We start from the raw sequence: 15,736 nt of genomic DNA on the forward strand, positions 1-15,736 counted from the left end.
GGTTAGATTATTAAAATTAGAGAGAAATTCTAGGAATAATCTTTAATACCTTCCTGCAATTGCCTAATAGTAATCCACCTATAATTCTAAGTACAATACAATTCCGGCTGCTTCTTATGGTATACGATAGTCCAAATAAAAGAAATATTCATTACTAGCTGTTGCCCGCGTTCTTCGTCCGTGATTATTACGGTTTTGTACAAATCCCGTGGGAACCGTGTTGTTTGGCGCGAATACAACGTAGCCTATGTTACTCTCTTCCTTCCTTACAACTAACTCCATACCAAAAATCAACACACAAGTTTATCTATTGCCTGGTTAGAGTCATAAAGATACTCAAACAAAAAGACTAACAAACACACTTTCGCATGTATAATATTAGTAAAATAATAAGATTGGAAATATTTCTAAAATTGTGGTCAATCAACGCGTGCTAAATGCTAATTTATTCTATTATTCTAAAGCTGGCTTAAAAGTATTTATTTCCCCCGCGTGACTTTTTGCTTAAGTTACTTCCATAATCAGAAAAAAAAATTATAATTCAATAGTATGAGAATATGGCAATATAATGTTCAATCTCTTTGCTCTACACGTATTATTTTGATACCTCTTAAAAGATTACTTTCAGCCTTTCTTTTCCTCCAAAACGCAAGGATCAAATTTGGTTGTCCAGTTTAAATTGCAAATTTTTTGTCTCTCTTAGGATCCATACCTAGAAGCTGTCTGATCAATAATAATAATATAGTACTTTTATTAGGGTCTGGGCAGACATGCCTGTAGAGCGTTTCAGGGTCATTTTGGGCTTCGGGCCACTGAAATTCATCAAGGAGGTGCCGGAAGTTTATTATTATGCCCGTACTAATGATAAATTATAAAGTAATAAAGTCATTAGGGAACGTCTAAAAATCTGATATCACTGACAAAGCATGCGTCCGTCAGGGCACTGATCAGGGAATCTTTGGGATGAAGTTTAGGTCTAAACACTGCTCAAACATTGATCATAATCGGCCAACTATGTGTATAACCTAACACAAGATTCACTTTTGCGAAGCCGTGCCTTTGGCTTATAGGTATCATCAAAAGCTTACCTATTTTTAGGTTCTAGTATATGGCAGCCTGCTAACCTCAAAAAAGAATGAATACATATTTTCATCATATTATAAATATGATATTGTAAGCACTAGTTGTACGAATATTTTGTAAAACTTGCCTGTGTTTCTTAACTGATGTATAAAAGACAGAGCATATAGACAGGCAGACAATGACATTGATTTTATCAAAGGGAAAGTATGAACGGGTACGGTCAGTTTTCAACGATTTTATAAAAGATAGGTACTCGTTATAACTACGTTTTAAATTTTACATTTTGGAATGGAGACAAAATATTTTACATTACCTATTAGCTAGTTTACATGCATAACAAATGCAAAGCAGTGTTAATTTAATTAGTCAATAGATTTGTAGGTTTCATGAATTGAATTAAACAAAAAATGTAAGCTTAAAAGAAAGCCATTCCAATAAGTACGCTAACGTCATCTCGTTTATAAAATAATAGAATGTGTGATCCGCGTACCATGATGCTAAACGAACGCAGATTATGCATTCTTAAATATTAAGTATATTAAAACCATAGGCATTTACGCGGAAGCGATCATAAACTTTAGAAGCCACTTTGTCTTTAAGTTGTAGATAGTAGATATAAAGCTTCTGGTTGCAATTAATTTTTATATTGTTTCGAAGCGATGTTTTAACTACGCGGGTGCATTTTTATTTGAAAAAGTGAAAAGAAAGAAATAGAAGGTAGAATCAGCAATCGTGTCTTCAACTAAAAACGCAGCCATTATCGCCGGAAGTCGAATATTTTTCCGGTATCAATGGTGCTACGCCGGTTACATAATTATTCACTTTTCGTGTATTCACATTTCTGTAAAGTTTTATTTTACTAATAAGAATTAATAAGAAACGCAGCAAAGTTTATCGACTGTAACTGTCATGCCATAGTGCCGTCTAAAAGATGAAGAATAGAACCTTGAAAGCAGCTTTTCCAACAATGGAGTAGACAACACGCATGGTCCCCGCTCGCTGTACGATTATCTATGAAACAGGGCAATATCATGTCACGCTCCATTTCACCAAAAAAATAAAGTTGTTGTTGAGCACTGCAGTATTGTAATGTGGCTTACTATCGCGAGTGAAAACTGTTGCTTCTATGCGTGTCTGCTCGAATTGAAGATGATTGTACGATATTTTAGAACCGATCCCGTGTTACGAATAGATATGTGATTGTCCATAACCTGTAGTGGAGTGACTTTTTGTCGCATGCTTTTAACATAAATATAGGGTTGTTATCCAATAACAACAAATTAATATTATTTGTTATAACTTGAAAACTAAATGATATTGGAATAACTTTTGGTGCAACTAAATTCGTTTAAACATTGCTAATGTAAAATTTGATTAAATAATAGAAAAAGAGACAATAACGCCAGCGTGTTGGGTACCATGCCCATAAGTGAACAGATGTACGGCATATATTTTTTGTAAATATTATTCGTAGCAGTAGGTTATTTTTGTTTGTACATATCGTATGTTTCTGTAATTATTATTATTTATGTCAAATGATAATAAAATAAATTATGAAAAAATAATTGTTAAGTTAAATATTTAGGTATATCATTTTACACGTAGTGTTTGTTTAGCATCAATATAATTTATATCACATTTTAAAATTCGTTACATATTAAGTGCAATTTATTCGCATTACTTGATATTTATTAGTTCATTTTAAATAGTGCGCTAAAGTTTGTTTAGAAAATGATTAGGTTATTAGGTCAAATTTGCTGTTAGTTAAGTATGTGAGAATGTGATAAAAAAAATAACAAAATATTGTCAAAATGTGTACAAGCATATTGGACACCACTCACTACATATGACCGTGCCGAAAGCGTAGGTAAGATTTTTTTACTGATTTGTTATAATAAGGTAACAAGAATATTAAAATATTATATTAATACATTTACTAACAATTTAGCAAATTTTTTTTTAAGAGGATTTCACATCCGGGATTTCTACTGTTATTATAAATTGGTACTCGGGATCGCTGTAGAACCAATTTATAATAATAGCATTTAAACATAAGATCGCTGCGAAACGTTTTATCAAACAAGAGTTGTCTGGGATTCACAGCAAGTTAAGACTATAACGTTATCATTGTCAATTTATAGATGATTTAACCTTAAAATAATCAAAAGTCAAAAATTTTCTTCAGCCTAGAGCCACGGCAATCGAACGGCACGGTAAAGTCAGGTAGCCGATTAAATACCAACATACTTATTTAAAAAAAATAAAAGTTTTAATTCCCTATTTAAACCAAGTGCTAAGTAAGGAGTATCAATTAAAAATCCGTTACTCCATTAGTCGGCGAATCCCGTCTGTACAATTTAGACATACTCTTAATCATCTCTAATACACTTTAATTTACGGAGTAAGGCAGTAAAATAATTTTAATATTATAATATGATGATATGAATAAATTGATTTATGTAAAAATACGTGGTATAAAGTTAAATCGGTTAAACCATGATAGACTGCTATTCAACACACCCTGTTCAATACCATCTTAATACAAAACGATGAACTGAACATCCAAATCAAACATACCTACGTATCGATCAATTATGAGGTATTTTTCAATCCAATAACTTCATTCAAGCTTCTGTTTAATACACGTATATAAAAATCTTAACAACTTACGAGGCCTCTTACAACTATTGTCATGGCACGGTCCTGTGTAGCAAGTGAAAGTTGTATTAATTTACCTATATCAGTAGTGAACACTGTAACAGTCAGTTGGTAGTTGTAAGTTGTTAGTGAATGAAATTTACGTAAAAAGCTTACCAAGGTTTTCTGCACTGGCGTTGACGTCGTATCGATGCGCGGGCTTGGTGTGTGGTGCGGGGGAATGCAGGGAGGTACTTTTGTGACGGCGGATTGTCGGCAACCGCGACACAAAGGAAGCATTGTTCTTGAATGATGCACTCATCACCCGACTGTCAAACGAATATTAGTCATTAAAATCAGTCGTTTATTAACCTCAAAGCGATAAAATTTAACGTCATGAAATATATCTGTGATGTGTTTTATTACGCGTGTTAGTTTTAAGCCAAATAGGACCTACAACAGAGAAATAATTTAGGTACCTGACACCTGTACGGTTATAGCATTATTCTTGAAAGATGCTTTATATGTCAACACAATACATGTTAATACAAATAGGTATAAATTAATACAATAGTTAGGATTTTATTAACAATTGCGTACCTACTAAAATACTGCAGTAATAATCAATGATCGTTAACAAAATTTTAGATCCAATAACTTGTAATAATGTGAAGTGACAATTTAATAAAAGAGAAGGTACCTCTTAGGTAAGTAATACAAAGTAGACGAGTTGTAAAGTATGTATGATGCTTATTAATTATTCAGATTTTCAAGAATCACGAATCAATATTAAAGGATCTATTGTTGCCAGAAACCCACTTACCTCATATGTACCTACCTGGCTACAATAAATTTTAATGTTTAATGAATGGTGTTAAAAAGTCAGTCTAATTGAAACAAACAATACTTTGAATTGGAATTAGCTAATTTCTCAATATAAAAGACTAACTTTTGCCCGCGTTCTACTTTCATGTTTATCACGGTTTTAAACAGATCCCTAGGGAACTGTTTATTTTTCTGGAATAAAAAGTAGCCTATGTTCTTTCGACTTTGCGATGCCAACAATCAAGTTAATTGGCTGCATAGTTAAAGCGTGAAGGAAGGCTAAACAAACAACAAACACACTTTCACATTTGTTATATTAGTAAGGATTAAATATCTACCATTAAACTGTTAAATGAGAAGAAGTCACGAAAATTAATGCAAATTAGAAAATTCCCCTCTAAAATGATGATTTTCCATTGCCAAACAAAAAAACACGTCTAGCTGTTTTATCTGCATTTGGAAATTGGTTTAAAACAAAAGATTACAAACTAACTAATTAATTTAATACCGATGTTTGTTTTAGTGAGATAAAAAGCAAACACGGAGAGAAAATGCACTTCGATGCACATCTGAAACGTAAAGCAATTGCCAACATCAATAAAACTTTCGGTATTCGATAAGAACCTATAAAACTCAACGATCTCACTAATAGCCCCATTTCTAAACTAATTATTATCACTGCCAGGGAGGGAGGATAGGAAGTGTTTATACTGAGAGTTGAACCAAATACTTTGTATTTGTAATAAACATGTCCTTCTACTTTCAGGAACAATAAAAAAAACGAAATATGACCATAATATTATTTATAGATCACTGTATAGTTCACTGTATAAAATCGAAGATAAAACATAAATAATTTGATAGCGTCCACAATTAAAACAATTTTTATTTTTAAGTGATTTAATCTTACAGCCGCCTATCTGCAGATGTAAGATTATCCATTATTTACGACATACCTGTATCTATAATGACCTGAATAGAGACTCTTGCATAGAAAAAAATACTTTTATAAGAGTCTAGATCTCCTGAGATTGCTCCGATTGCGTTGTAAAATGAGACTAATACAGAGACTGTGATTTTCAGGATAAATTTGATGTGCTATTGCGTAGTGCTTAAATAAAATTAATATAACTGAAACAAAATGTTAACTTCATGGCCATATGTTATGCTATTCTATAAAACGACACCCATCGACGCGCGTACCTTGTTTGTGGACTCGGCAGGGGAATTTGATGTATTTTCCAGGTCGCTATGCTCATAGAGTGTTCATCCGCGGCGTAACATCTCCACAGCGCCTGTATAAGTGTGGCAGCTGGTTGTCGTCTTCTGATCATGTGCTTCTGTCGTTGTTGCTGTTGGACTTTCAAAGCGAACCCCGAACCTAAAATACCCTGCCAAAGACATGATATCTGTAGTTTTAATAAACATAAAGAGCTATTTTAAGTCAATTTGACTGATAAATGAAAACATTTTTCAACTGTAAATTGAGAAGAATCCTCAAAACTTCCAGGTTACTAGATTTATAATTATTAGTGCCAGTTCCGTTATAACAAACCTTTAAAGTAATCATTTAAAAAAGCAAACATCAGTATGACTAACGACGATTGTCTGATAAAACTATTTCAAACTTAAGTACTTTGAATTAATTTCAAGTACGATCAAACTAGTCGGACCGAACTTTTGTTGAAATGAGAACGACAATAGCCCAAAAGGTCAAGCATGAATCAATGACTATTCAAGAAGATTGTAAGACCATCTGTTACTTAAATATTAGGAGAGGCTTTCAGCCATGTCAGCCATGTTTTGATATAAATTATGCCTCAACACTCACAAATTGTCTCGGTTTCCTGAAATTGTGTTTCCGGTACCCAATTGTATCTACGTTTGCGCAGCTGCATAATAATGTTCATATAATTAAAATATATATTGAATATATAGGTTACATACCTACCTATAAAATTTTCTAGAAATTTATATAATGATATTTGTATCGCGAATCCGTAGCCGTTAAATTTTATGAACTTTACGGATAACAGTTTTTCAATTGACTGCCAGTCAATTGGATTTACTGCGAAGAACCCAAAAATATAATATAAAGATATCATGTGACAAAATGCATAATTATTCCGTAGTATTTTAAAACAAAACGAGCTGGAGTGACGTACTAAAGTAGTCAGATTTTTTAACTTTAGCTTGTTATAATTAATTGTGTAAGTGGGACTCACAGCGGGAAGGGCAAAGAATGATATTCCGAGTAGCGCGCAGAAGGAGGCGATGAATTTGCCTTGCCAGGTTTGCGGGACCATGTCGCCGTACCCCACCGTGCACAGCGTGATCTATAGCATTGAACACACCACAATATCAATAGTTTCACTCTAAGCAATCTGTGATAACTTGCATAAATAGATTTTGCTAGAGATTCTGTTGTACACATCTTCAAACTAAACGAAACTGAATTATCAGGTCTAAAAATAGCACTATCCCTTTGAACTTGAAACTGAAAAAAAAAGATTAGTGTGTCTACAACAGAATTAGCACCATCATCTGAGGTTTCAATAAACTATGGAGCATTGCAATCATAGCCCACATTGCCCAAACATGCACGAAAACCGCAAATTTTCTCGGAATCGAAGATGGCTGGACTAGTAGTTGGCCACGATTGGCTCGGCAGTTGCAGTTTTCATATTGTACTTTATGATATATACGCTAACGTCTCCGAGACCCAACTTCAGTCCGTAAAAATATGTAAGCTAAATTATTTGCATTTGGCATTATAGTAGTACTCTACTATATATTTTTCTTCTACGCTATTAGATGTGCAGTAGGTATACACAATCGTGTACCTACATAATTTTGATGTTTCACTAATAGTTTTCTGAGCGCACGCCAAGGAGTTAGCATAGCTCAAGTTATACATTCCGAAAATGAATCTGTAGCTAAACAAATATAGAAATAGGTAACTCACAACACCCCACCACAGAGCTTCGGCAAAATTCTTAAACTTTGTATCGGCGACATCTTTTTCCGCTAAATAAACCAAAAATGATGCGAATATAAGCCCCAGGAACCCTATGTAAAGCGTAGTTATTAATTCCTGTAAAGAAAAAAAAAATAGTTAGAACCCGTCCTACTAAAATACTAATGTAGTAACCTGAAAGAAAATGTCATTGAATTGTAAGTATGCTATTGCGTTTATTTTAGTTTCCTCAGTCTTTTTCGTTTTCACACAGACTTGTTTTTCTGCAACTGTAGTTCCCGGCGACGAAGCGCAATTTTCCCTATTCAGAGAAGCAGTATAAACCAAACAATAGTTTCTATGTTAACTCCGGCCATTCATACTCTATAGACAAACAAAGAATCTCACGACGATCAAGCCAAGTCTCATAGTACTTAGCGGCTTATTATTTCTTTATATTATGCTTAACACCTTTAAAAACAAGATTTAGATAGACAGAGTTTAGTCAGATATTCTAGGGAAAGCTATTAATTTCTGCGGTTTCCCTGTGTTTCTAATTCTGATTTGGTATTACGTGTAGAATTGTATACCTAAAACAAAATATAGATTATAGAGAGTTAAATTTGTAGTCTTTGGTACAATGAAATATATTAAAATATATTTTGTTAAAGTAAGCTCACTGCTCTATTTATGAAAAATTGTCTAAAACTTACTGAAGTAGGTTAAATTATTTTTTATTCTTTTCGACCTAAAAATTGCAATTTTTGATTTATCTTATAAATTAAAAAAGTAAATTCAAATATTATGTCCTTTATACGAATTTTTGAATTTAATTCAAATATTACGTAATAATACGTAGGTACTTATATTTATAACAAACTAAAACACACATTTCTAATGACGTTTTACGTATGTAACCAAAACAAATGGTTTTATTTTTGTTTAATATTGGAGGTTGGTTGTTAATAATGATATATAATTAATGATAACACGTTCTTGTTCGGGTCCATATGGAGCCCTCGGTGCGTGAGTCTGAAACAAACTTGGCCGACTTTTTATTCTTGTTTATCTACCCATATAAATCTGAATCGCATTTGCTTAGAAATAAAGAAATCAGAAATGTTTTACGGCATCTGCAATATTTCTTTTTAACGGACTATTCTACTATATTACACAAGTTGAACGTAATAAAATAACAACCCCCTGATCATTGTCACGAGTTGACAACCAAACGAACAATGATATTCATTGGAATAATACCCACGGATTTTTGACAAGACAATCTCTTGTGTCTATTGTAAGTTTACTATTATAAAAAGGGAGTTTAAGATTATTATTTAAACCAATTTTTCAAAAAGCCAAATAAAGTGACGCCCGACGAAAAAATTTTCTTCAAATATATGCGTTCTGTGATTAATTAGACAAGCATAAGGATTTTAAAATAAGTCGGAAGTGGTATTTCTAATATCATGTTGAAAATTTGACTCTGCCCTTATCGACCGTAGGAAATTTTTACGATTCTCTAAATTTCGTTAATTATTATTATTATATCTTATTTTTTTGGTGTAGACCAATTATGAAGTGTACTACTTCATAAATGGTCTACACCAAAAAAATAAGATAATTTTAACCCTGCTTCTTCAGTCGCGATGGACACATAAATAATTATAGCTCGGAATATAAAAAAACTACTTTACCGATAGTTGGGTGCGACCTGTCTACTACTTAATAAAATTACGATGAGTATACAACAAGAGCCATCAATCTATGCGTTTTGTATGAAGACGATTGGCAACTTATCATGAGAATGACTGCTGGTAAACGATAGTGACAAGCGCGCAAACTTCGCAGAGATTTTCAATCTATTAAGCCCCCCTCCCGTTTCTACGTGGTACGTAGTATCACTCCGGTGCGCTATATAACTTAGTACATCTTTATCGGGTTGGATGATATTAATCCAACTCACACCAGACCAGACCTTAGCCACATCGGAAATTATAAAAATACCAAACCCGTGATAAAACCTTCCTCTTGAAAGTCACTACGAAAATCTAAATGACATATAAAAAAAAAAAAAAATTTAATATGAAAAAAAGAAAAAAATAGACACCGTTCAAAAGATTTGGGGAAGCCGTAAAAATTTGGTACGAGATAGGTAGGTACTGGGTGAGTAGCTACTCTTATTTTCATAGTCAATATTCTAGGGAGAGCAAAAGTGCGGCAGCCGGTTTCAGTTTATTTGCTCTGCATTGTGATCATGCAACTTTAACCTGAACCGATTGTGAGAGGATATTGAGTCCCGCCTTGTTTTGTGTTTTCGTATATCCACTTGACGGTCGAAGGAAATTGGGATGTTTTTTGCTTACTCATCATACTTAGCAATCGGACGAATCTACTTGATGCTAGAAACCGTTTAGTCAGAACTGTATCAATTTGGATATAGAAACATCATTTTGCTGTCAATGGTATTAAAATGACTACACAGGTAAACGCATTTTGGTAAACTGTAAAGGTAGCTTCAAATGGTAAATGTATACCTAGTCATTGGTTTAATCAGTATTATATTGTCATTTCTATCTTCCAGCTAAATCCGTGATATATTTTGGCCTGTTTTAACCATGAATTCATAATTTAACCGATATAATTAGAAATAACTACAAAGTTCTACTCATACATGATGGTAGACATTGAAGTATGTTTAGTCTAGTTTTATCGTTGGATTCTTTTGTCAGTCTTAATTCCATAACAACATCGGTAATAATCAAAACAATCTCTCCTTCAAAATGTTTTTTCAATAGGATGCTAAATGTCGATTTTGTTAATTAGGTACTTGTTGGTAAAAACTAACCTATTTAAAGACCTATACAATATGGAATAACTTTCCTATTCATTTCATTAAAGTAGTTTCATTATATTATTTACGATTGTAAAAGATATTATAGGCTATTGTAAAAGAAAAAAAATAATATTCGCTTTGCAACATTTGTGTACATATAAATGATCATATAGCATCATCAACATCATCATCATCACCATCATCATTACCGGCCCAATACAGGGCATCTGAGAATGGGATAGAAAGGTTTAAGCCATAGTCTACCACACTGTAGTGCGAATTCGAACACTTCACACACCTTCACAAGCCTGAAAATCCGCACTAGTCTATCCGCAGCGTTGTGGGCTAGGCTTGAACCCATCTCATTTATTATATTTATATATAGCATGCATTATGACTTCCGTATATCAAAGGATACTTGCAAAGGATTGATAGTATTTTATATTCACCTGTCTATGTGCGTAAACAACTGAGCCTAGAAGTTTCCACGTGCCACCGCGCCGATCCATCCGTACCATGCGCAAGATTTGGAAGAAACGCAGACCTCGCAGTGCTGATGCTGCGAACACTTGGCCCGAGGATCCCATCCCCAGCACAACCATTGATGCCAGGATGGTCGTGACATCTATGTATCAGTAATAAATAAAAATAAACAAATAAATAAATATACTACGATGGTAAACACATCGCCATCTAGCCCCATATTAAGCGTAGCTTATGTTATGGTATAGGGCATTCGATACTATTATTATCTTAGATATGAAGCGTCTAAGCGATCAGACCAATGGCTCAGTAGTCAGTGGCGTGCACTGAGTTTCATACCAGGGTATGCATACAGCAGGAAACTTGCAAAAACGGCGAAAATCCGCCTCCTATACGAGTAATATATAAATTTAAGGGTATGCAGTGCTTTTGTGCATATATGAAGTGCACGCCACTGTCAGTAGTAGTAACTATTATCTATGATGTGCACCCGTTCCTTCCCGTTAGAAACTGCCTTCTGAACTGATGGTAGAGTTTGCACACAGACTGACTTGACCTTTCTAAATTTTTAAAAAAATACTATAAGCAAAAAAAAAAATAGTAATAAGCCTACTAGCAATAAATGAATTTTGAATTCAGTACAATTAAGAACATACAGAACCACATTCATTCGGCCATTATTAAATGCAGTGCATTGTGTCCAAAATAGTGAAGACCCCGCGTACGTCTCACTTCAAACCAGCGGAAGGTTGCTGGCTCACAAACTTTTTCCTATTTTGCTATTTTATTATTCTCATATGTATATTATATAAAATAATTACTGTAAACTGGTAAATGGTATGAAGAGACTAACCGACTGTTTGGGAAAAACTACTAAAGTGGAGTGGTTTTTGCTGCTTTAGTATTAGTCGTGTACACGGTTTATGCATGTTCTCAGTTCTGTGCAAATTAATTAGGCTATACCTAAGAAGCTTTGAATAATAAGCGGTGATAGCAAAGTGGTAAAAGTATTGGCTTCCCTTTAGGGGGACCGAGTTCGACCACCGGCACGCACCGCTTACTTTTCGGATTTACGTGCGTTTTTTCAATTAAGTATTTAAGTATCACTTACTTTTACGGTAAAGTGTAAATAACATTGTGAAAAAAAATGCACGCGTGACAGTTCTCATATTTTATTCAATAGCGTGTAAAGTATACCAATCTGCACTTGGCCAGCGTGGTAGAGTACGGCCTAAACCATTCTCATTTTGAGAGGAGACCCGTCATTACCCATATACCTAATTAAGTATTTATAGAGTACGTGCACTCTTCAAATGTAGATGTCTCTCAGAAAGTAAACACCCGTAGTAAATAGCTGCTAATGTGCTACGCCACTTTGACTTCGCATGCAGAGACAGTTTCCACCATTTTGGTGGCGTGACACTTGAAACGTATGTATATCCATATATATAAGAAAAAGTTGTATTAGTTACACCATTTATAACTTGAGAACGGCTGAACAAATTTTTGTGATATTTGTTTTTTGGATTCCTCTAAGACCGGAATAGGATAATAAGTATTAAAATATAACATTCATCAAAAAAAACCCTCCGCGGTACGAAGTTCGCCGGGACAGCTTGTTCTTCATAAATCTATGTAAAAACTTGTTTATTTACCCATTCGAAAGTTAAGTTACCAAAATAAACCGAATAACGTATCTTTTTACCCAAAAGTACTACTCTATAATCGTTATGTTGGCATACAATCGATTCCGATCTCGCGATAGATGTGAGTAATTAAAAGTTAAACGACCACAACGTCTACAACTTTTGCTTTTACGTTGACTGTATATATAGACTGAGAAACGGTAGTCTATTAGTTTATGAACTATTTTAGGATCTTGGTAATTAGTGGGGTAACCCATTTCAGTTGCTAGATAGCTAGCTCTAAATTTAAGTACTTAACTCCAATTTGGGCTGGATACAATGGTGGATAAGTAAATCACTTTTGGTATGTCGGTCTGTTCATACCTTCTACAAATTTTCAAGGCTCGATTTTCAGTAGAGGTAAAATAAAAAAGAAGTGCGTCTTATTAACCGTTCTATAAAAAAAGAGTTTATCAATTCTTTAATATATTCTTAAAATAACTTTAGCATTTGCTTGCGAAAGAAATTTGCTTCATTTGTTCCAGTGAAACTGACGAGGGATACAACGGATGGCCACCGGTACAACACAATTACAAAAATTGCCTGTCGGGAATAGAACCCGGGACATACTACTTTAATTCACAGCGCTCATCGTTGCGCCAGGGAGGTCGTAAAAAAAGAGATAAACAGTTAGAGAAATAAAAAGCGAAAGCTGATATATATTTAAATTAGTATTTTCCTCTAAGAAATGGCAGAAAGGATATTTAGATTGCCTTACCGCCATCGACATATTTAAAAAAATACGTGTTGTTATACGGATGAGCAAAGACTACATTTTCTATATCAGCTGTAGGAGCCCAGAGTAAAGCGTACTCGTTGTAGGTCAACTCGCAAGTAATACAGTTGGGTACTTTTATAAAGCCAAGTAGGCGAATCGTGCGGCAATGTTTGCCAGTTACGGTCTCAGGGCGAGCGGCTCTCCAGAGAGTTGAATGGCGGTGTTGTCGCATGAAACTCGGGACGGAACGTTTCAGGTCTCCGAAAATGTTAAGGTCACGGTACACGAACAGTCACATTGAGGGCACGTTAATGAAAAGTTATTTATAACTTTTCATTAGATTAACAAAGTGTTATTAAAAATATAAGTTTTATTTTTAATTAGAAATTTTTCTGAATTCCATTATGTCATGTGTGCGCTAATATCTAAGTTGTTATAACGTTGCTCGCAAAGGTTGCTAGAAAGTCACTTTAGCGGTAAGACCGCAGTTGAGTCAGATAGAGAAAACTAAGAACATGAGTGGGAACAAAATCATTTTATAAGTTTTGTATATCGTTAAAAATCATTTATAGATAGTCAAAATGGCTTCTTTAAAAGTGATTGGCGATTCAGACTAAGACGTAAGCACGCTTTCCTAGAAGGGGTATGATATGAACGTTTATTTAAACCTTTATCCCTCGGTGACTAATACGCGATAGGTATCGTATTATCGGAATGCTTAATTTTAATTCAAATGCTTGAGATTGGCGGCTGAAAGTATTTTGTCCAAAGGGGTATTCAAATCAAAGCTCAGCTAAAGGCCGATGCCGTATTTAATACATCTTCTATGTTGCACACATATTAAAATCGATTGCCGTGCGTGGGTATGCCTTGCAAAAAATCGAAAATAAGAGGATTTAGATATATTTGTTTTGTTGGCTTGAACTAAATTGGTAATTTATCATGAGATACGCCACCTCGGAATTCTTTCAATAGATAATGTTCTTTATTTTAGGCGGTAAGAAGTTTACCAAGTCCTCTAGTTGTTAATAGAAAAATATCTTAATATAATATTATATTGGTGAAAGATTATGCATGGATGTATAGATGTTTTTTATTCTTTCAAGCAAAAACTACTGAAGTGATGAAAGTTAGATTTTATACTAGCTGTGATGGTCCCCGTAGTAAAAATGTACGTAAATAGGCTTATGCGATTCGGGTTACACCCCGGGGCACCTCTAGTGTAATCAAAACATTTTAAAATCTTTATCATCATCATAACCATATAAACCTATTACTGGCCCACTAGTCCACTCCAGTAGTCCACGACGCTGGCCCAGTGCGGATTAGTGGACTTCACATGCCGTTGAGAATATTATGGAGAATGCTCAGGCATGCAGGTTTCCTCACAATGTTACATAATCTAGAAAACTTAGGGGTGCGTGCCGGGATTCGAACTTTGTCCCTCGAAAATGAAGCCGAAGTCCTAACCACTGGGCTATCACCATTTCAAAAGCATTATACTTACCTATTATACAGAAAGGTCGCCTCAAAAATTTGAGTCGCCCCATAGATCCTTGGTACCTTGACCGGCATCCTGATGACCATAACCTTAAAAGAAAAACATTATTTAATCTTCCTTCGCTAAATGTAAAATGCTCTGCTGATTTTTGGCGAGCTGCAGACAAGTAATGCGCCACAGACACTATGGTCCTCAGACGTCTTTGGACGCACATGACGTTTCGCCTTTGCCGGCTGGGTAAATGACTAAAGCAAACCGCTAACAGTTAAATTAAATATACCTAGTTCCCATTTCTTGCAAGAAAATCCTTACCAATATTATAAATGTAATGTATTTGTTTGTTTATTATTTCTTCACGCTTTAATTTAGCAACCAATGAACTTGATTTTTAGCGTAATTTTGGTTGTAAGGACGAAGTGCAACGTAGGATACTTTTATCCCAGCAACCGTTTGTTTTCCTAGGATTAAAGTAAAAAGATCACATGGGATTTGCAAAAAACGTTATAAAGCGGGCAACAGCTAGTTGTTTTATATGTGTTATAGTTTTGATTCATTCTCTCACGAAGCCTCTGCGTGTTGGATTCATGTCCTCACGCAAGCTTAAGAGCTTTTCTATTCGTACAAAACTGAAAAAACGGTGTTATTGTTTGTCATACTTTTCATGGGGACTAGATAACCAATAAATAAAAACGTTTTTGTTTTTGCAAAAAATCGGTTTAGTGATACAAGATTTTTATAAAATTTATCATAAATACTGAAACACATTGTTATCTCCTAACCTTACGAGTTTTTGTTTTCATCTAAGAATTTGCACATAAATACAATTCTAGAATAAGTGTCAAAATACAATCACAGCCGTATTTGAAGTCTATGGAGCTCTCGTAGACGTTGTGATAAATAAAGTTAAACCAATAATTCATAAATAGATAGGTAAAAATGGTAGAAAAATTAACTGGGTCTACTGTGCTTCTTTTGTTATATTCTTAATAGTCAATTATCTCTCTCTTATTTA

The 15,736-nt window shown here is 34.3% G+C and overlaps 1 protein-coding gene across 2 annotated transcripts in view; it reads right to left on the minus strand.

The window, feature by feature from the left end:
- Nucleotides 1-15,736, minus strand: part of LOC120629926 (potassium voltage-gated channel subfamily KQT member 1) — a 54,355-nt gene that overhangs the window by 19,766 nt on the left and 18,853 nt on the right. For both annotated transcript variants that reach the window (XM_039899022.1, XM_039899014.1), the window contains exons 5-10: nucleotides 14,731-14,813; nucleotides 10,787-10,962; nucleotides 7,511-7,639; nucleotides 6,771-6,881; nucleotides 5,749-5,936; nucleotides 3,898-4,049 (exon numbers count right to left, since the gene is read on the minus strand). In XM_039899022.1, coding sequence (XP_039754956.1) covers nucleotides 3,898-4,049; nucleotides 5,749-5,936; nucleotides 6,771-6,881; nucleotides 7,511-7,639; nucleotides 10,787-10,962; nucleotides 14,731-14,813 — 839 coding nt within the window. The remainder of the gene's footprint in view (nucleotides 1-3,897; nucleotides 4,050-5,748; nucleotides 5,937-6,770; nucleotides 6,882-7,510; nucleotides 7,640-10,786; nucleotides 10,963-14,730; nucleotides 14,814-15,736) is intronic.

This window comes from Pararge aegeria, chromosome 2 (assembly GCF_905163445.1).
Source record: "Pararge aegeria chromosome 2, ilParAegt1.1, whole genome shotgun sequence".
Classification (NCBI taxonomy): Eukaryota; Metazoa; Arthropoda; class Insecta; order Lepidoptera; family Nymphalidae; genus Pararge; species Pararge aegeria.